General features: G+C 48.6%; 1 protein-coding gene across 1 annotated transcript in view; it reads left to right on the plus strand.

Annotated features, from left to right (window-relative positions):
- Nucleotides 1–4348: 4348 nt before the first annotated feature.
- Nucleotides 4349–21943, plus strand: part of heatr6 (HEAT repeat containing 6) — a gene marked incomplete at its 3' end in the record, with an annotated part of 54281 nt that continues 36686 nt past the window's right edge. The window contains exons 1-9 of the mRNA XM_029701838.1: nt 4349–4671; nt 8346–8453; nt 9202–9342; nt 9422–9537; nt 12674–12788; nt 13734–13835; nt 18591–18731; nt 19789–20009; nt 21423–21597. Of these exons, the coding sequence (XP_029557698.1) occupies nt 4366–4671; nt 8346–8453; nt 9202–9342; nt 9422–9537; nt 12674–12788; nt 13734–13835; nt 18591–18731; nt 19789–20009; nt 21423–21597 (1425 nt within the window). The remainder of the gene's footprint in view (nt 4672–8345; nt 8454–9201; nt 9343–9421; nt 9538–12673; nt 12789–13733; nt 13836–18590; nt 18732–19788; nt 20010–21422; nt 21598–21943) is intronic.

The following is a 21943-nucleotide window of genomic DNA, read 5'->3' on the forward strand; positions in this document are numbered from 1 at the left end:
ACTTCACATATGTACAACATGTCACAGGACAGACAACACTTCACATATGTACAACATATCACAGGACAGACAACACTTCACATATGTACAACACTTCACATATGTACAACACTTCACAGGACAGACAACACTTCACATATGTACAACATGTCACAGGACAGACAACACTTCACATATGTACAACACTTCACATATGTACAACATGTCACAGGACAGACAACACTTCACATATGTACAATATATCACAGGACAGACAACACTTCACATATGTACAACATATCACAGGACAGACAACACTTCACATATGTACAACACTTCACATATGTACAACGTCACAGGACAGACAACACTTCACATATGTACAACACTTCACATATGTACAACGTCACAGGACAGACAACACTTCACATATGTACAACACTTCACATATGTACAACATGTCACAGGACAGACAACACTTCACATATGTACAACATATCACAGGACAGACAACACTTCACATATGGACAACACTTCACATATGTACAACATGTCACAGGACAGACAACACTTCACATATGTCCAACATGTCACAGGACAGCGTTCAAAGTTCTAACAGACATAGATCACTATTGTGAGGTTATCAAATCAAATGTATTGATATAGCCCTTCTTACATCAGCTGATATCACAAAGTGCTGTACAGAAACCCTAAAACCCCAAACAGCAAGTAATGCAGGTGTAGAAGCACGGTGGCTAGGAAAAACTCCCTAGAAAGGCAGGAACCTAGGAAGAAACCTAGAGAGGAACCAGGCTATGAGGGGTGGCCAGTCCTCTTCTGGCTGTGCCGGGTGGAGATTATAACAGAACATGGCCAAGATGTTAAAATGTTCATAAATGACCAGCAGGGTCAGATAATAATAATCATAGTAGTTGTCGAGGGTGCAACAGGTCAGCACCTCAGGAGTAAATGTCAGTTGGCTTTTCATAGCCGATCATTCAGAGTATCTCTAGAGAGTTGAAAACAGCAGGTCTGGGACAGGTAGCACGTCCGGTGAACAGGTCATGATTCCATAGCCGGAGGCAGAACAGTTGAAACTGGAGCAGCAGAACGGCCAGGTGGGCTGGGGCCAGCAAGGAGTCATCATGCCAGGTAGTCCTGAGGCAAGGTCCTAGGGCTCAGGTCCTCCGAGAGAGAGAAAGAAAGAAAGAAAGAGAATTAGAGAGAGCATACTTAAATTCACACAGGACACCGGATAAAACTGGAGAAATACTCCAGATATAACAGACTGACCCTAGCCCCCCGACACATGAACTACTGCAGCATAAATACTGGAGGCTGAGACAGGAGGGGTCAGGAGACACTGTGGCCCCATCCGATGAAACCTCCGGACAGGGCCAAACAGGAAGGATATAACCCCACCCACTTTGCCAAAGCACAGCCCCCACACCACTAGAGGGATACCTTCAACCACCAACTTACCATCCTGAGACAAGGCCGAGTATAGCCCACAAAGATCTCCGCCACGGCACAACCCAAGGGGGGGGCGCCAACCCAGACAGGAAGATCATGTCAGTGACTCAACCCGCTCAAGTGACGCACCCCTCCTAGGGACGGCATGGAAGAACACCAGTAAGCCAGTGACTCAGCCCCTGTAATAGGGTCCGAGGCAGAGAATCCCAGTGGAGAGAGGGGAACCGGCCAGGCAGAGACAGCAAGGGCGGTTCGTTGCTCCAGTGCCTTTCCGTTCACCTTCACACTCCTGGGCCAGACTATACTTAATCATAGGACCTACTGAAGAGATAAGTCTTCAGTAAAGACTTAAAGGTTGAGACCGAGTCTGTGTCTCTCACATGGGTAGGCAGACCATTCCAATGGAGCTCTATAGGAGAAAGCCCTGCCTCCAGCTGTTTGCTTAGAAATTCTAGGGACAATTAGGAGGCCTGCGTCTTGTGACCGTAGCGTACGTGTAGGTATGTACGGCAGGACCAAATCAGAGAGATAGGTAGGAGCAAGTCCATGTAATGCTTTGTAGGTTAGCAGTAAAACCTTGAAATCAGCCCTTGCCTTAACAGGAAGCCAGTGTAGGGAGGCTAGCACTGGAGTAATATGATCACATTTTGGTTCTAGTCAGGATTCTAGCAGCCGTATTTAGCACTAACAGAAGTTTATTTAGTGCTTTATCCGGGTAGCCGGAAAGTAGAGCTTTGCAGTAGTCCAACCGAGAAGTAACAAAAGCATGGATTAATTTTTCTGCATCATTTTTGGACAGAAAGTGTCTGATTTTTGCAATGTTACGAAGATGGAAAAAAGCTGTCCTTGAAACAGTCTTGATATGTTCGCCGAGGTCCTTCACAGTTTTATTTGAGACGACTGTACAACCATCAAGATTAATTGTCAGATTCAACAGAAGATCTCTTTGCTTCTTGGGACCTAGAACAAGCATCTCTGTTTTGTCCAAGTTTAAAAGTAGACAGTTTGCAGCCATCCACTTCCTTATGTCTGAAACACAGGCTTCCTGGGAGGGCAATTTTGGAGCTTCACCATGTTTCATTGAAATGTACAGTTGTGTGTCATCCGCATAGCAGTGAAATTTAACATTATGTTTTCGAATGACATCCCCAAGAGGTAAAATATATAGTGAAAACAATAGTGGTCCTAAAACAGAACACCGAAATGTACAGTTGATTTGTCAGAGGACAAACCATTATGGTTTATAGTCTGTTAAGGAATCTGATGCTGGTTCTGCAGAGACAAGACATCTGTACCATCCACCATGTTGTATTATAGACATCTGTACCATCCACCATGTTGTATTATAGACATCTGTACCATCCACCATGTTGTATTATAGACATCTGTACCATCAGTGATGTTCCTCCCTGCCTGTCTCAGTGAGGTTCCTCCCTGCCTGCCTGTCTGTCTCAGTGATGTTCCTCCCTGCCTCAGTGATGTTCCTCCCTGTCTGCCTGATGTTCCTCCCTGCCTGCCTCAGTGATGTTCCTCCCTGCCTGTCTGTCTGTCTCAGTGAGGTTCCTCCCTGCCTGCCTGTCTGTCTCAGTGATGTTCCTCCCTGCCTCAGTGATGTTCCTCCCTGCCTGTCTGTCTCAGTGATGTTCCTCCCTGTCTGTCTGTCTCAGTGATGTTCCTCCCTGTCTGCGTGATGTTCCTCCCTGTCTGCCTGTCTGTCTCAGTGATGTTCCTCCCTGTCTGCCTGTCTGTCTCAGTGATGTTCCTCCCTGCCTGCCTCAGTGATGTTCCTCCCTGTCTGCCTGATGTTCCTCCCTGCCTGCCTCAGTGATGTTCCTCCCTCCCTGCCTGTCTGTCTCAGTGATGTTCCTCCCTGCCTGCCTCAGTGATGTTCCTCCCTGTCTGTCTCAGTGATGTTCCCCCCTGTCTGCCTGTCTGAGTGATGTTCCTCCCTGTCTCAGTGATGTTCCTCCCTGCCTGTCTGTCTCAGTGATGTTCCTCCCTGTCTGTCTGTCTCAGTGATGTTCCTCCCTGTCTGCGTGATGTTCCTCCCTGTCTGCCTGTCTGTCTCAGTGATGTTCCTCCCTGTCTGCCTGTCTGTCTCAGTGATGTTCCTCCCTGTCTGCCTGTCTGTCTCAGTGATGTTCCTCCCTGTCTGCCTGTCTGTCTCAGTGATGTTCCTCCCTGCCTGTCTCAGTGATGTTCCTCCCTGCCTGTCTCAGTGATGTTCCTTAAGCTACTGCTGCATTTTACATGTTAGTCATTTAGCAGACACTCTTATCCAGAGCGACTAACAGTAGTGAACACATACATTTCATACATTTTGTTCTCCGTACTGGTCCCCCGTGGGAATCGAACCCACAACCCTGGCATTGCAAACACCATGCTCTACCAACTGAGCCACACGGGACCCTGCCTTGCTGAGCTGCTTCAAGACATCTGAAACTCCATCAAACATGAACTATCAGATCCCTACATTTTGAAAGCGACTGATTCTTGTTTATAATTTAAAAAAAAGTAATATTTGAAATATCTTAATATTAGATATGAATAGTAACCTGTGCACTGGATATACATTTGTGAAAATGCTTCAAGATTAGATATGGTGGATTTAGTAAATCCATTTAAAATAGCTGATATAAAACAGCTGTGGGTTTATTTTCTGTGGGATTAGAAGCTGCACAGAACAGGAAAGCACCACTCTTATTCCCCTTTCTTAGAGGAACAGGACTAATGAAGAGAATTGAATGTAGTCCGTGTCTGGACCCACACTCCAGTACAGCAGGTCGCGGTGTTTGCGATCCGCCAACCCAGTCCCGAAGAAGAAGAAGAAGAAGAAGAAGAAGAAGAAGAGGGGAACCACGCTTTGACCTGCTAACCCCGGATGTACTACTGCAGCAGAGTTTTTCCTGAAAGATGGCTGCCAGAGCAACGTTGTCACCAGGCTCTAGTCCTCCTATGTCTTCCATCCCAGCCGGTATTACCTCCGGTCTGTCAGTAACACTGTCACCAGATGCGGTTCCGTTCAGCCCGCTGTTCAGCCCGCTGTCTCCGGGACACCGGGAGGAGATGGGTCCGGTGTCGGCCCGGTTCTCCCACTCCGCGTCCAGGCTGGTCTCCCTGCGAGCAGGAGACTCATCCAGCCTGAAGACACAAGTCAACCTGCTGTTCGACCAGCTGATATCTGAAAACTACAGCCCGAACCACAACATACGGCCCGAGGTACTGTAGTTATGATGGACACATTCTCATTTAAAACCTACTTACATAATGAGTTTACTAACTACTGGGATTTTACTCGAAATGGACAATTTACTAATGTAGCTTGTATTTGAACTTTGTTAACGAGCAGGTTTTAAAACGGTTTAACTAAAGCCCGTAGCAACGTGTTTCTGTCCTTAAGGATATTAACATGATTTAACATGAACAACTTTCAGTACCTTCACCTACCTGATTTAACCAGAGATGTTTGGTGTCCATTACTCGTTGTTACAGTACAGTTTGTAGTGCAGAGGATAATGGACCAGCCTTGGGGTAGTGCAGAGGATAATGGACCAGCCTTGGGGTAGTGCAGAGGATAATGGACCAGCCTTGGGGTAGTGCAGAGGATAATGGACCAGCCTTGGGGTAGTGCAGAGGATAATGGACCAGCCTTGGGGTAGTGCAGAGGATAATGGACCAGCCTTGGGGTAGTGCAGAGGATAATGGACCAGCCTTGGGGTAGTGCAGAGGATAATGGACCAGCCTTGGGGTAGTGCAGAGGATAATGGACCAGCCTTGGGGTAGTGCAGAGGGTAATGGACCAGCCTTGGGGTAGTGCAGAGGATAATGGACCAGCCTTGGGCTAGTGCAGAGGGTAATGGACCAGCCTTGGGGTAGTGCAGAGGATAATGGACCAGCCTTGGGGTAGTGCAGAGGATAATGGACCAGCCTTGGGGTAGTGCAGAGGATAATGGACCAGCCTTGGTAATACTAACTTCTGCATTGGCCAAACGTGTTATCTTTTTAAAATGTCCTGTTGCAGTAGCACCCACGGTGTTCAGGATGCATTACCCGTTAGGCTGTCCACCCCCCCACGGTCCTCAGGATGCATTACCCGTTAGGCTGTCCACCCCCCCACGGTCCTCAGGATGCATTACCCGTTAGGCTGTCCACCCCCCACGGTCCTCAGGATGCATTACCCGTTAGGCTGTCCACCCCCCACGGTGCTCAGGATGCATTACCCGTTAGGCTGTCCACCCCCCACGGTCCTCAGGATGCATTACCCGTTAGGCTGTCCACTCTCCCAGGCTCCTCAGGATGCATTTCCCGTTAGGCTGTCCACTCCCCCAGGCTCCTCAGGATGCATTACCCGTTAGGCTGTCCACTCCCCCACGGTGCTCAGGATGCATTACCCGTTAGGCTGTCCACCCCCCCCACGGTGCTCAGGATGCATTACCCGTTAGGCTGTCCACCCCCCCACGGTGCTCAGGATGCATTACCCGTTAGGCTGTCCACTCCCCCACGGTGCTCAGGATGCATTACCCGTTAGGCTGTCCACTCCCCCACGGTCCTCAGGATGCATTACCCGTTAGGCTGTCCACCCCCCCACGGTCCTCAGGATGCATTACCCGTTAGGCTGTCCACTACCCCACGGTCCTCAGGATGCATTTCCCGTTAGGCTGTCCACTCCCCCACGGTGCTCGGGATGCATTACCCGTTAGGCTGTCCACCCCCCACGGTCCTCGGGATGCATTACCCGTTAGGCTGTCCACTCCCCCACGGTGCTCAGGATGCATTACCCGTTAGGCTGCATCTAAAAAGACGATACCGATTAATCGGCCGATTTAAAAAAAAAAATAAAAAATAAAAAAAATAAAAAAAAATAAATATATATATATATATATATATATATATATATATATATATATATATATATATATATATATATATATATATATATATACACATTATTCTTTGTATTATTTTTTTTTTGGTAATAATGACAATTACAACAATACTGAATGAACACTTATTTTAACTTAATATAATACATCAATAAAATCAATTTAGTCTCAAATAAATAATGAAACATGTTCAATTTGGTTTAAATAATGCAAAAACAAAGTGTTGGAGAAGAAAGTAAAAGTGCAATATGTGCCATGTTAGAAAGCTAACGTTTAAGTTCCTTGCTCAGAACATGAGAACATATGAAAGCTGGTGGTTCCTTTTAACATGAGTCCTCAATATTCCCAGGTAAGAAGTTTTAGGTTGTAGTTATTATAGGAATTATAGGACTATTTCTCTCTATACGATTTGTATTTCATATACCTTTGACTATTGGATGTTCTTATAGGCACTTTAGTATTGCCAGTGTAACAGTATAGCTTCCGTCCCTCTCCTCGCTCCTACCTGTGCTCGAACCAGGAACACATCGACAACAGCCACCCTCGAAGCAGCGTTACCCATGCAGAGCAAGGGGAAACAACTACTCCAAGTCTCAGAGCGAGTGACGTTTGAAACGCTATTAGCGCGCACCAGGCTAACTGGCTAGCCATTTCACATCGGTTACACCAGCCTCATCTTGGGAGTTGATAGGCTTGAAGTCATAAACAGCGCAATGCTTGAAGCACAGCGAAGAGCTGCTGGCAAAACGCACGAAAGTGCTGTTTGAATGAATGCTTACGAGCCTGCTGTTGCCTACCACCGCTCAGTCAGACTGCTCTATCAAATCATAGACTTAATTATAACATAATAACACACAGAAATACGAGCCTTAGGTCATTAATATGGTCGAATCCGAAAACTATCATCTCAAACAAAACGTTTATTCTTTCAGTGAAATACGGAACCGTTCCGTATTTTATCTAACGGGTGGCATCCATAAGTGTAAATATTACTGTTACATTGCACAACCTTCAATGTTATGTCATAATTACGTAAAATTCTGGCAAATTAGTTCACAACGAGCAAGGCGGCCCAAACGGTTGCATATACCCTGACTCTGTGTGCAATGAACGCTAGAGATGTGACACAATTTCATGTTAGCAGGCAATATTAACTAAATATGCAGGTTTAAAAATATATACTTGTTTATTGATTTTAAAGAAAGGCATTGATGTTTATGGTTAGGTACATTGGTGCAACGACAGTGCTTTTTTCGCGAATGCGCTTGTTAAATCATCACCCGTTTGGTGAAGTAGGCTGTGATTCGATGAGAAATTAACAGGCACCGCATCGAATATATGCAACGCAGGACACGTTAGATAAACTAGGAATTTCATCAACCATGTGTAGTTAACTAGTGATTATGTTAAGATTGATAGTTTTTTATAAGTCTAATGCTAGCTAGCAACTTACCTTGGCTTCTTGCTGCCCTCGCGTAACAGGTAGTCAGCCTGCCATGCAGGCTCCTCGTGGAGTGCAATGTAAGGCAGGTGGTTAGAGCGTTGGACTTGTAACAGGAAGGTTGCAAAAACAAATCCCCGAATCCCCCCTGAACAAGGCAGTTAACCCCCGTTTCTAGGCCGTCATTGTAAATAAGAATGTGTTCTTAATCTGACTTGCCTAGTTAAATAAAGGTGTAAAAAAAAAAAAAAAACGGCAAATCGGTGGTCAAAAATACAGATTACCGATTGTTATGAAAACTTGAATTCGGCCCTAATTAATCGGCCATTCCGATTAATCGGTCGACCTCTAGTTTCTGGTCCCGCCTCAGAAGTGCAGTTGTTCACGTCCTCTTATCTAATTTGGAAGGAAATGACTGGTATGAGATATTTTATTATGATGGAACTCCCTGTTGGACATGCCTCCACCAATCCCATGCTTTTAGATTTGTAGGAAGTAGTAAACAAGTGTACACTTAAGGAGACGTTATTGGGACGCACGCCTTCTGCTAACTGGTTGTCTGTTGACAGGAAGTGTGCGCGCTGCTCATCCACGTGACCCGCCTGGTTCCTCTCAGCCAGGAGCACTTGGTCGTCAAGCTATGTCAGCTCACACACCACCTCCTCAACCAGCTACAGGTATCTCCCCCCCACACCACACCACCTCCTCAACCAGCTACAGGTCCCCCCCACACACACCACCTCCTCAACCAGCTACAGGTCCCCCCCCCCACCACCTCCTCAAACAGCTACAGGTATCCCCCCCACACCACCTCCTCCTCAACCAGCCACAGGTCCCCCCCCACACCACCTCCTCCAACCAGCTACAGGTATCCCCCCCACACCACCTCCTCCAACCAGCCACAGGTCCCCCCCACACCACCTCCTCCAACCAGCTACAGGTATCCCCCCCACACCACCTCCTCCTCCACCAGCTACAAGCCCCCCCCCCACACCACCTCCTCCTCCACCAGCTACAAGCCCCCCCCACACCACCTCCTCCTCAACCAGCTACAGGTATCTGCCCCCCCCCCCCACACCTCCTCCTCAACCAGCTACAGGTATCTGCCCCCCCCCCCCCCCCCCCCCCCCCCACACCTCCTCCTCAACCAGCTACAGGTATCTCCCCCCCCACACCTCCTCCTCAACCAGCTACAGGTATCTCCCCCCCACACCTCCTCCTCCACCAGTTACAGGTCCCCCCCCCCACACCACCTCCTCCACCAGCTACAGGTACCCCCCCCCCCCCCCACACCACCTCCTCAACCAGCTACAGGTACCCCCCCACCCCTACTCTCTGTAACCGTGTGTGTGTGTGTGTGTGTGTGTGTGTGTGTGTGTGTGTGTGTGTGTGTGTGTGTGTGTGTGTGTGTGTGCGTGTGTGTAGGTGATCGTGGACGAGCAGACCCTGGATGTGTGTGTGTGTTACGTGGTCAGTGCGCTGTCTGTCTGTAGCCTCTGGACCCACAGTGAGGTGCTGCAGGCGCTGTCTACTCTGATCTATGGAAACGGACCTCGCTGCTACCAGGTAGGTAGGTTGGGTGAGGTGTGTGCGTGGTGTGTGTGTGTGTGAGGGGTGTGTGACGAGCAAGTTCTCTCTGTTGCAGCACCTGAGTGAGTTGCTAGGTGATGGTGGAGTCCTGCGTCTCTATAGCGACCCGTCTCAGCCAGACATGGAGCTGCGTCGTGGGGCCCTCACCTGCATGGCGAACCTCTGCCTGGGGTAGGACTCCTATACCATAATATACCATACTATACCACACCCCTATACCCCTAACCTCTGTCTGGGGTAGGACTCCTATACCATAATATACCATACTATACCATACCCCTAACCTCTGTCTGGGGTAGGACTCCTATACTATACCATAATACACTATACCATACTATACTATACCATAATATACTATACCCCTAACCTCTGTCTGGGGTAGGACTCCTATACTATACTATACCCCTATACCCCTAACCTCTGTCTGGGGTAGGACTCCTATACCATAATATACCATACTATACCACACCCCTATACCCCTAACCTCTGTCTGGGGTAGGACTCCTATACTATACCATAATATACTATACCATACTATACTATACTATACCATACCATAATATACTATACTATACCCCTAACCTCTGCCTGGGGTAGGACTCCTATACCATAATATACCATACTATACCACACCCCTATACCCCTAACCTCTGTCTGGGGTAGGACTCCTATACTATACCATACTATACCATACCATAATATACTATACTATACCATACCATAATATACTATACTATACCCCTATACCCCTAACCTCTGTCTGGGGTAGGACTCCTATACCATACCATAATATACCCCTAACCTCTGTCTGGGGTAGGACTCCTATACCATAATATACTATACCCCTAACCTCTGTCTGGGGTAGGACTCCTATACCATAATATACTATACCCCTATACCCCTAACTTCTGTCTGGGGTAGGACTCCTATACCATACTATACTATACCACACCATAATATACTATACTATACCCCTAACCTCTGTCTGGGGTAGGACTCCTATATTATACTATACTATACCACACCCCTATACCCCTAACCTCTGTCTGGGGTAGGACTCATATACTATACCATACTGTACTATACCATCCTATACTATACCATACTGTACTATACCATCCTATACTATACCATACTATACCACACCATACTATACCATACTATACCACACCATACTATACTATACCATACCATACTATACTATACCACACCATACTATACTATACCACACCATACTATACTATACCATACTATACTATACCACACCGTACTACGCTATACTATACCATACTATACCACACCATACTATACCATACTATACCACACCGTACTACACTATACTATACTATACCATCCTATACCACACCATACTATACTATACCGTACTATACTATACCGTACTATACCATACTATACTATACCACACCCCAGCCCACCCCACCACACCACACCCCACCATACCATACCCCACCACACCCCACCCCACCATACCCCACCATACCCCACCCCACCATACCTTACTACACCCCACCATACCCCACCCCACCACACCCCACCATACCATACCTCACCCTACCCCACCATACCTTACTACACCCCACCATACCCCACCCCGCCATACCATACCCCACCACACCCCACCATACCCCACCCCACCATACCCCACCCCACCATACCCCACCCCACCATACCACACCCCACCACACCATACCCCACCACACCATACCCCACCCCACCCTACCCTACCCCACCATACCCTACCCCACCATACCATACCATACCACACCCCACCATACCATACCCCACCCTACCCTACCATACCCTACCCCACCCTACCCCACCACACCCTACCCCACCATACCATACCCCACCCCACCACACCCCGCCCCACCATACCACACCCCACCCCACCATACCATACCACAACCCACCCTACCCTACCCCACCATACCCCACCATACCATACCATACCCCACCCCACCCCACCATACCATACCACACCCCACCCCACCCCACCATACCATACCATACCCCACCACACCCCACCCCACTATACCATACCACACCCCACCCTACCATACCCTACCCCACCATACCAGACCCCACCCTACCCTACCCCACCATACCACACCCCACCCCACCATACCCCACCACACCCCACTATACCATACCACACCCCACCCCACCATACCCTACCCCACCCCACCATACCCTTCCCCACCATACCACACCCCACCACACCCCACCATACCATACCCCACCATACCATACCCTACCCCACCATACCATACCCCACCATACCATACCCCACCATACCACACTATACCATACCACACCCCACCACACCCCACCCCACCCCACCATACCCTACCCCACCACACCCCACCCCACCATACCATACCCCACCGTACCACATCCCACCATACCCTACCCCACCACACCCCACCACACCCCACCATACCATACCACACCCCACCATACCCTACCCTACCCCACCATACCATACCCCACCATACCATACCACACTATACCACACCCCACCACACCCCACCCCACCATACCCTACCCCACCACACCCCACCCCACCATACCATACCCCACCATACCCTACCCCACCGTACCATACCCCACCATACCATACCCCACCATACCATACCCCACCACACCCCACTATACCATACCACACCCCACCCCACCATACCCCACCCTACCCTACCCCACCATACCCTACCCCACCATACCATACCCTACCCCACCCCACCCCACCATACCATACCCCACCCCACCATACCATACCCCACCATACCCTACCCCACCGTACCACATCCCACCATACCCCACCCCACCCTACCCTACCCCACCATACCCTACCCCACCATACCACATCCCACCACACCCCACCACACCCCACCCCACCATACCATACCCCACCATACCCTACCCCACCATACCACATCCCACCACACCCCACCCCACCATACCATACCCCACCATACCCCACCCCACCATACCATACCCCACCATACCCTACCCCACCACACCCCACCCCACCATACCATACCCCACTCCACCCCACCATACCCCACCCCACCATACCATATCCCACCATACCCCACCCCACCATACCCTACCCCACCATACCCTACCCCACCGTACCATACCCCACCATACCCCACCCTACCCCACCGTACCCTACCCCACCATACCCTACCCCACCGTACCACATCCCACCATACCCCACCATACATACCACACATATTGATTTGTTTGCTGGTGTTGAACACTGTTTTGCCTGTCTGTTGTGTAGTGTTCCAGGCCAGGCGTCCCTTGACGACCCGTACAGGAGGGTGTGTTTCAGAGTCTTCCTGCAGACGCTCCAGTCCCCCAAACCCCCGGACGCTGAGGAACTGCTCTACTGCACGGTACAAACAGACCCCATACTGTTTAATAACGGGAACCGGATTACTGAGATTTACATCGTATCCCCGGGCCAAACCCCCGCTAACAGAACCCATACTAGGTTTAAAAATACTGGCCCCCCCGTGGGAATCGAACCCACAACCCTGGCGTTGCAAGCGCCATGCTCTACCAACTGAGCTACAGTGAGAGTGAGGAAGGATAAAGAAACAGAGAGAAGCTAATGCACATGGTTTATTATGAGGTGTATATATGCATCAGACTAATTATACACATGTAAAATAGGTCTAATTTTATATTTCAACATTTAAATCTAATTGGCCTGTAATTGCAGCAACATCACATGTTCCCTCTCAGCATCATCAAATCAAATTATATTACTCACCTGCGCTGAATACAACAGGTGTAGTAGACCTCACAGTGAAATGCTGAATACAACAGGTGTAGTAGACCTCACCTCACAGTGAAATGCTGAATACAACAGGTGTAGTAGACCTCACAGTGAAATGCTGAATACAACAGGTGTAGTAGACCTCACAGTGAAATGCTGAATACAACAGGTGTAGTAGACCTCACAGTGAAATGCTGAATACAACAGGTGTAGTAGACCTCACAGTGAAATGCTGAATACAACAGGTGTAGTAGACCTCACAGTGAAATGCTGAATACAACAGGTGTAGTAGACCTCACAGTGAAATGCTGAATACAACAGGTGTAGTAGACCTCACAGTGAAATGCTGAATACAACAGGTGTAGTAGACCTCACAGTGAAATGCTGAATACAACAGGTGTAGTAGACCTTACAGTGAAATGCTGAATACAACAGGTGTAGTAGACCTTACAGTGAAATTGAGTTGAGGTGATACGGCATGTAGGCAGGGGGACCAGGTAGGTTCAGGGAGCAGTGAAGGGGTTAGGGTTCCACTAACTCTGTGTGTGTGTGTGTGTAGGTGATCCAGGGAGCAGTGAAGGGCCTCCAGTCTTCTCTGTGTGGAGGGAAGTGGAGGTTTGGAGGACAGGAGGAACTGGGAGCTCTACTGGCCGTTCTCAAGGTACACATCTACTGCATATACACTGGGTCAAATACACACTGGGTCAAATACACACTGGGTCAAATATACACTGGGCCAAATACGTCAAATATACACTGGGTCAAATATACACTGGGTCAAATATATCAAATATACACTGGGCCAAATACACACTGGGCCAAATACATACTGGGCCAAATACACACTGGGCCAAATACACACTGGGTCAAATGCATCAAATATACACTGGGTCAAATATACACTGGGCCAAATATACACTGGGCCAAATATACACTGGGTCAAATACATCAAATATACACTGGGCCAAATATACACTGGGTCAAATATACACTGGGCCAAATATACACTGGGTCAAATACATCAAATATACACTGGGTCAAATACATCAAATATACACTGGGCCAAATATACACTGGGCCAAATACATCAAATATACACTGGGTCAAATATACACTGGGCCAAATATACACTGGGCCAAATATACACTGGGTCAAATACATCAAATATACACTGGGCCAAATATACACTGGGCCAAATACATCAAATATACACTGGGTCAAATATACACTGGGTCAAATACATCAAATATACACTGGACCAAATACATCAAATATACACTGGGCCAAATATACACTGGACCAAATACATCAAATATACACTGGACCAAATACATCAAATATACACTGGACCAAATACATCAAATATACACTGGGTCAAATATACACTGGGTCAAATATACACTGGGTCAAATACACACTGGGCCAAATACATCAAATATACACTGGGCCAAATATACACTGGGCCAAATACAACAAATATACACTGGGCCAAATATACACTGGGCCAAATACAACAAATATACACTGGGCCAAATATACACTGGGCCAAATACAACAAATATACACTGGGCCAAATATACACTGGGCCAAATACATCAAATATACACTGGGCCAAATATACACTGGGCCAAATACAACAAATATACACTGGGCCAAATATACACTGGGCCAAATACATCAAATATACACTGGGCCAAATATACACTGGGCCAAATGCAACAAATATACACTGGGTCAAATATACACTGGGCCAAATGCAGTTAAATTCTGAAGTTTACATACATTTAGGTTGGAGTCATTAACTTGTTTTTCAACCACTCCACAAATGTCTTGTTAACAAACTATAGTTTTGGCAAGTCAGTTAGGACATCTACTTTGTGCATGACACAAGTAATTTTTCCAAAACTTGTTTACAGACAGATTATTTCACTTATAATGCACGGTATCACAATTCCAGTGCGTCAGAAGTTTACATACACTAAGTTGACTGTGCCTTTAAACAGCTTGGAAAATTCCAGAAAATGATGTCATGGCTTTGGAAGCTTCTGATAGGCTACTTGACATAATTTGAGTCAATTGGAGGTGTACCTGTGGATGTATTTCAAGGCCTACCTTCAAACTCAGTGCCTCTTTGCTTGACATCATGGGAAAATCAAAAGAAATCAGCCAAGACCTCAGAAAAAGAATTGTAGACGTCCACAAGTCTGGTTCATCCTTGGGAGCATTTTCCAAACGCCTGAAGGTACCACGTTCATCTGTATAAACAATAGTATGCAAGTATAAACACCATGGGACCACGCAGCCGTCAAACCGCTCAGGAAGGAGACGCGTTCTGTCTCCTAGAGATGAACGTACTTTGGTGCGAAAAGTGCAAATCAATCCCAGAACAACAGCAAAGGACCTTGTGAAGATGCTGGAGGAAACCGGTACAAAAGTATCTATATCCACAGTAAATAAAGTCCTATATTGACATAACCTGAAAGGCCGCTCAGCAAGGAAGAAGCCACTGCTCCAAAACCACCATAAAAAAGTCAGACTACGGTTTGCAAATGCGCATGGGGACAAAGATTGTACTTTTTGGAGAAATGTCCTCTGGTCTGATGAAACAAAAATAGAACTGTTTGGCCATAATGACCATCGTTTTGTTTGGAGGGAAAAGGGGGAGGCTTGCAAGCCTGAAGAACACCATCCCAACTGTGAAGCACGGGGGTGGCAGCATCATGTTGTGGGGGGTGCTTTGCTGCAGGAGGGACTGGTGCACTTCACAAAATAGATGGCATTATGAGGGAGGAAAATTATGAGGATATATTGAAGCAACATCTCAAGACATCAGTCAGGAAGATAAAGATTGTTTGCAAATGGGTCTTCCAAATGGACAATGACCCCAAGCATACTTCCAAAGGTGTGGCAAAATGGCTTAAGGACAACAAAGTCAAGGTATTGGAGTGGCCATCACAAAGCCCTGACCTCAACCCTGTAGAAAATTTGTGGGCAGAACTGAAAAAGTGTTTGCGAGCAAGGAGGCCTACAAACCTGACTCAGTTACACCAGCCTTGTCAGGAGGAATGGACCAAAATTTACCCAACTTATTGTGGGAAGCTTGTGGAAGGCTACCTGAAACGTTTGACCCAAGTTAAGCAATTTTAAAGGCAATGCTACCAAATACTAATTGAGTGTATGCAAACTTCTGACCCACTGGGAATGTGATGAAAGAAATAAAAGTTTAAAAAAGTAATTGTCTCTACTATTATTCTGACATTTCACATTCTTAAAATAAAGTGGTGATCCTAACTGACTTAAGACAGGGACTTTTTACTTGGAATAAATGTCAGGAATTGTGAAAAACTGAGTTGAAATGTATTTGGCTAAGGTGTATGTAAACTTCCGACTTCAACTGTATACACTGGGTCAAATATATGCTGGGTCAAATATACACTGGGCATTTTTTGTCTAATTGTATTTTATACTGATACAATTTCTCAGCGATTTTGTAATTTTTTTAATCAAAGATGGTGAGGTGGGGTCGTCCCCTGTTTTCGATACTCCAGCACCCTCCCCTTGCGAGGAGAACGACACTGAGCCTTTAAATATATATATTTTTAATGAGATTGGAGAACACTTTGGAAGGCATCTTAGACCGGTCCTCTGTAGTGAGTCTTTCCAGATCCTCCAACTTTTATGGACTGCCCTCTTCCGTTCGGACTGCGTATGGACTGCCCTCTTCTGTTCGGACCGCGTATGGACTGCCCTCTTCTGTTCAGACCGCGTATGGACTGACTGCCCTCTTCCGTTCAGACCACTTATGGACTGCCCTCTTCTGTTCAGACCTCGTATGGACTGCCCTCTTCTGTTCAGACCGCGCATGGACTGCCCTCTTCTGTTCAGACCTCGTATGGACTGCCCTCTTCTGTTCAGACCGCGCATGGACTGCCCTCTTCTGTTCAGACCGCGCATGGACTGCCCTCTTCTGTTCAGACCGCGCATGGACTGACTGCCCTCTTCTGTTCAGACCGCGCATGGACTGACTGCCCTCTTCTGTTCAGACCGCGCATGGACTGACTGCCCTCTTCTGTTCAGACCGCGCATGGACTGACTGCCCTCTTCTGTTCAGACCGCGCATGGACTGACTGCCCTCTTCTGTTCAGACCGCGCATGGACTGACTGCCCTCTTCTGTTCAGACCGCGCATGGACTGACTGCCCTCTTCTGTTCAGACCGCGTTTAATGGAGTTATGGAGACTGAGATGGCTAAAACCATTTCTTTGTGGATCTTGATGTGTGCTTGTGGATATTGTCTTGTTGGATGATCCACTTGCGGTCAAGTGTCAGCCTCTTGACAGAGGCAACCAGGTTTTGGGTTAAAATGTCCTGGTGCTTGGTAAAGTTCATGATGCCGTTGACCTTAACAAGGGCTCCAGGACCAGCGGAAGGTAAATTAGCCCCATAACACCACAGATCCACCACCGTATTTTACAGTGAGTATGGGGTTATTTTACACATGGTTCTTCCAAAGGCCCAACCCACCGCTGGTGGGCGTGGCCAAAGAGCTTTATTTTTGTCATCTGACCATAGCATCACCTGGAGTTTGATAAACGGCATTGGCACTTGGATTGGAACATGTCCAGACATGCCCGCCCTGCGCTGGGGCTGCCGCTCGTCATAGAGGGGCTTCAAGGAACCGAGAGAGAGAGATGGTGGCCTTTTCTGGAGGACGTTCTGAGGAGCTGAAGGTCACGCCCTCGGATTGACAGGCTACCGGAGTATGGGAAACGGGAGGCTACCGGAGTATGGGAAACGGGAGGCTACCGGAGCATTGGGAAACGGGAGGCTACCGGAGCATTGGAAACGGGAGGCTACCGGAGTATTGGGAAACGGGAGGCTACCGGAGTATTGGGAAACGGGAGGCTACCGGAGTATGGGAAACGGGAGGCTACCGGAGTATGGGAAACGGGAGGCTACCGGAACATTGGGAAACGGGAGGCTACCGGAGCATTGGGAAACGGGAGGCTACCGGAGCATTGGGAAACGGGAGGCTACCGGAGCATTGGGAAACGGGAGGCTACCGGAGCATTGGGAAACGGGAGGCTACCGGAGCATTGGGAAACGGGAGGCTACCGGAGCATTGGGAAACGGGGCATCCAATAATTTTCACCCGTATCTTTTTGAGATTTGTTTTATTTGTTCTCTGAGCAATTGTATAATGTTTCATTTGTTCATATTTTTGGTCAGGATTTGTGTTTATTTCAGACTTTCTTGCTCATCTTTATCAAGGCTTGACGCTGTATGTTGATTGAATTTATTTGATTATAAAGAGCCAGAGAAAAACGATACAAAGTATTGTGGATAAAACGCCAATGTCCATAGTTTGGTTGAAAAGTGTCTCCATGCAGATGTTAATGTGTGTGTGTGTCCCACAGAGGTTCATGTTCCATGGTTGTCCAGGAGTGTGTGTGGAGTGGCCGGCCGTGCTGTACCCAGCTCCCCTGCCTCAGTACGAAACCTGCAGTACCCCCAAACCTCCCGAACCGCCACGCAACCCCCCCACCCAGACCTCAGGGGTGAGAGACTGATGTATACCAGAGGGTCTGATGGGAACTGTAGTTCAGAGGTCCACATTTCATCTTGGAGGGCAGGATCACAACTGGTTTCCATCCTTTGACCCAGGAAAGGAGATTTCAAATTATTTCTATCCCCCTCGCCTTTCTCCCCCCTTCTCTCTGTCTCTCTCTCTCTCTCTCCTCTTTCCCCTACTCCCCCCCCTCTCCCCCCTTCTCTCTCTCCTCTTTCCCCTACTCCCCCCTTCTCTCTCTCCCTCTCTCTCTCCCCTTCTCTCTCTCCTCTTTCCCCTACTCCCCCCTTCTCTCTCTCCTCTCTCTCTCTCCCCTTCTCTCTCTCCTCTTTCCCCTACTCTCCACCCCCTCTCCCCCCTTCTCTCTCTCTCTCTCTCTCCCCCCTTCTCTCTCTCTCTCTCTCTCTCCCCCCTTCTCTCTCTCTCTCTCTCTCCCCCCTTCTCTCTCTCTCTCTCTCTCTCTCCCCCCTTCTCTCTCTCTCTCTCTCTCTCTCTCTCTCTCTCCTCTTTCCCCTTCTCTCTCTCTCTCTCTCTCTCTCTCTCTCTCCTCTTTCCCCTACTCTCCCCCCCTTCTCTCTCTCTCTCTCCTCTTTCCCCTACTCTCTCCCCCCTTCTCTCTCTCTCTCTCTCTCTCTCTCTCTCTCCTCTTTCCCCTACTCCCCCCCTCTCCCCCCTTCTCTCTCTCTCCTCTTTCCCCTACTCTCCACCCCCTCTCCCCCCTTCTCTCTCTCTCTCTCTCTCTCTCCTCTTTCCCCTACTCTCCCCCCTCTCCCCTTCTCTCTCTCTCTCCTCTTTCCCCTACTCTCCACCCCCCCCTCCCCCCCTTCTCTCTCTCTCTCTCTCCTCTTTCCCCTACTCCCCCCCTCTCCCCCCTTCTCTCTCTCTCCTCTTTCCCCTACTCTCCACCCCCTCTCCCCCTCTCTCTCCTCTCTCTCCTTCTCTCTCCTCTTTCCCACCAGTACTCTCCCCCCTCTCCCCCTTCTCTCTCTCTCTCCTCTTTCCCCTACTCTCCACCCCCCCCTCCCCCCTTCTCTCTCTCTCTGTAGAATAAGAAGAAGAAGTCTCGAGGACGGGGGAGGAAAGGAGGAGAGGAGGATGAGGAGAGGGAAGCAGATCCCAGGCTCCAGAGAGGGGGAAGAGGGGAGGCCTGGTCTAAGACCTCCGGACTTCCTTCTCCAGTCGTTCCGTCTCTCTATCCGTTATGGAAGAGGAGCAGTTCTGATTCGGAGTTTTCTGATCCTGAGGGAGCAGCTCACAGTAAACTGAGGTAATGCATTACCCTGTTCTCTCTGCGTGTGTTAATGCATTACCCTGTTCTCTCTGCGTGCGTTAATGCATTACCCTGTTCTCTCTGCGTGTGTTAATGCATTACCCTGTTCTCTCTGCGTGTGTTAATGCATTACCCTGTTCTCTCTGCGTGTGTTAATGCATTACCCTGTTCTCTCTGCGTGTGTTAATGCATTGCCCTGTTCTCTCTGCGTGTGTTAATGTGTGTGTGTTCTCTCTGCGTGTGTTAATGTGTGTGTGTTCTCTCCCACTAGGTTGTTCCATGGCAGGGTGTGTAGTAATGTGTGTGTGTGTGTCCAGGTTGTTCCATGGCAGGGTGTGTGGTAATGTGTGTGTGTGTGTGTGTGTGTGTGTGTGTGTCCAGGTTGTTCCATGGCAGGGTGTGTAGTAATGTATTGTTGTGTGTGTGTGTGTGTGTGTGTGTCCAGGTTGTTCCATGGCAGGGTGTGTGGTAATGTGTGTGTGTGTGTGTCCAGGTTGTTCCATGGCAGGGTGTGTTGTAATGTGTGTGTTCAGGTTGTTCCATGGCAGGGTGTGTAGTAATGTGTGTGTGTGTGTGTGTGTCCAGGTTGTTCCATGGCAGGGTGTGTTGTAATGTGTGTGTGTGTGTGTGTGTGTGTGTGTGTGTCCAGGTTGTTCCATGGCAGGGTGTGTAGTAATGTGTGTGTGTGTGTGTGTGTGTGTGTGTGTCCAGGTTGTTCCATGGCAGGGTGTGTTGTAATGTGTGTGTGTGTGTGTGTGTGTGTGTGTGTGTCCAGGTTGTTCCATGGCAGGGTGTGTAGTAATGTGTGTGTGTGTGTGTGTGTGTGTCCAGGTTGTTCCATGGCAGGGTGTGTTGTAATGTGTGTGTGTGTGTGTCCAGGTTGTTCCATGGCAGGGTGTGTAGTAATGTGTGTGTGTGTGTGTGTGTGTCCAGGTTGTTCCATGGCAGGGTGTGTAGTAATGTGTGTGTGTGGTGTGTCAAGGTAGTTCCATGGCAGGTGCTGTGTAGTAATGTGTGTGTGTGTGTGTGTGTGTGTGTCCAGGTTGTTCCATGGCAGGGTGTGTAGTAATGTGTGTGTGTGTGTGTGTGTGTGTGTGTCCAGGTTGTTCCATGGCAGGGTGTGTTGTAATGTGTGTGTGTGTGTGTGTGTGTGTGTCCAGGTTGTTCCATGGCAGGGTGTGTAGTAATGTGTGTGTGTGTGTGTCCAGGTTGTTCCATGGCAGGGTGTGTAGTAATGTGTGTGTGTGTGTGTGTGTGTGTGTCCAGGTTGTTCCATGGCAGGGTGTGTAGTAATATGTGTGTGTGTGTGTGTCCAGGTTGTTCCATGGCAGGGTGTGTAGTAATGTGTGTGTGTGTGTGTGTCCAGGTTGTTCCATGGCAGGGTGTGTAGTAATGTGTGTGTGTGTCCAGGTTGTTCCATGGCAGGGTGCGGCAGGGTGTGTTGCTGTGTCTCCTGGCCGTGGTGAAGGCAGTGGAAAAGAGGACGCTGTATGGCTATTGGTCGTCGTTCATACCGGACGCTCCCATTGGTGGACCTCCTCCTCTCACACTGCTCACTGTAGTACTGAAGGACCCCTCACCTAAGGTAGGTACACACACCTGTAACGCTGGTCTCTCTCCCTCCAGGTGTGTGTGTGTGTGTGTAACGCTGGTCTCTCTCCCTCCAGGTGTGTGTGTAACGCTGGTCTCTCTCCCTCCAGGTGTGTGTGTAACGCTGGTCTCTCTCCCCCAGGTGTGTGTGTGTGTAACGCTGGTCTCTCTCCCTCCAGGTGTGTGTGTAACGCTGGTCTCTCTCCCCCCAGGTGTGTGTGTGACGCTGGTCTCTCTCCCCCCAGGTGTGTGTGTGTGTGTGAGACGCTGGTCTCTCTCCCCCCAAGTGTGTGTGTGTGTGTGTGTGTAACGCTGGTCTCTCTCCCCCCAGGTGTGTGTGT

This window comes from Salmo trutta, chromosome 19 (assembly GCF_901001165.1).
Source record: "Salmo trutta chromosome 19, fSalTru1.1, whole genome shotgun sequence".
Classification (NCBI taxonomy): Eukaryota; Metazoa; Chordata; class Actinopteri; order Salmoniformes; family Salmonidae; genus Salmo; species Salmo trutta.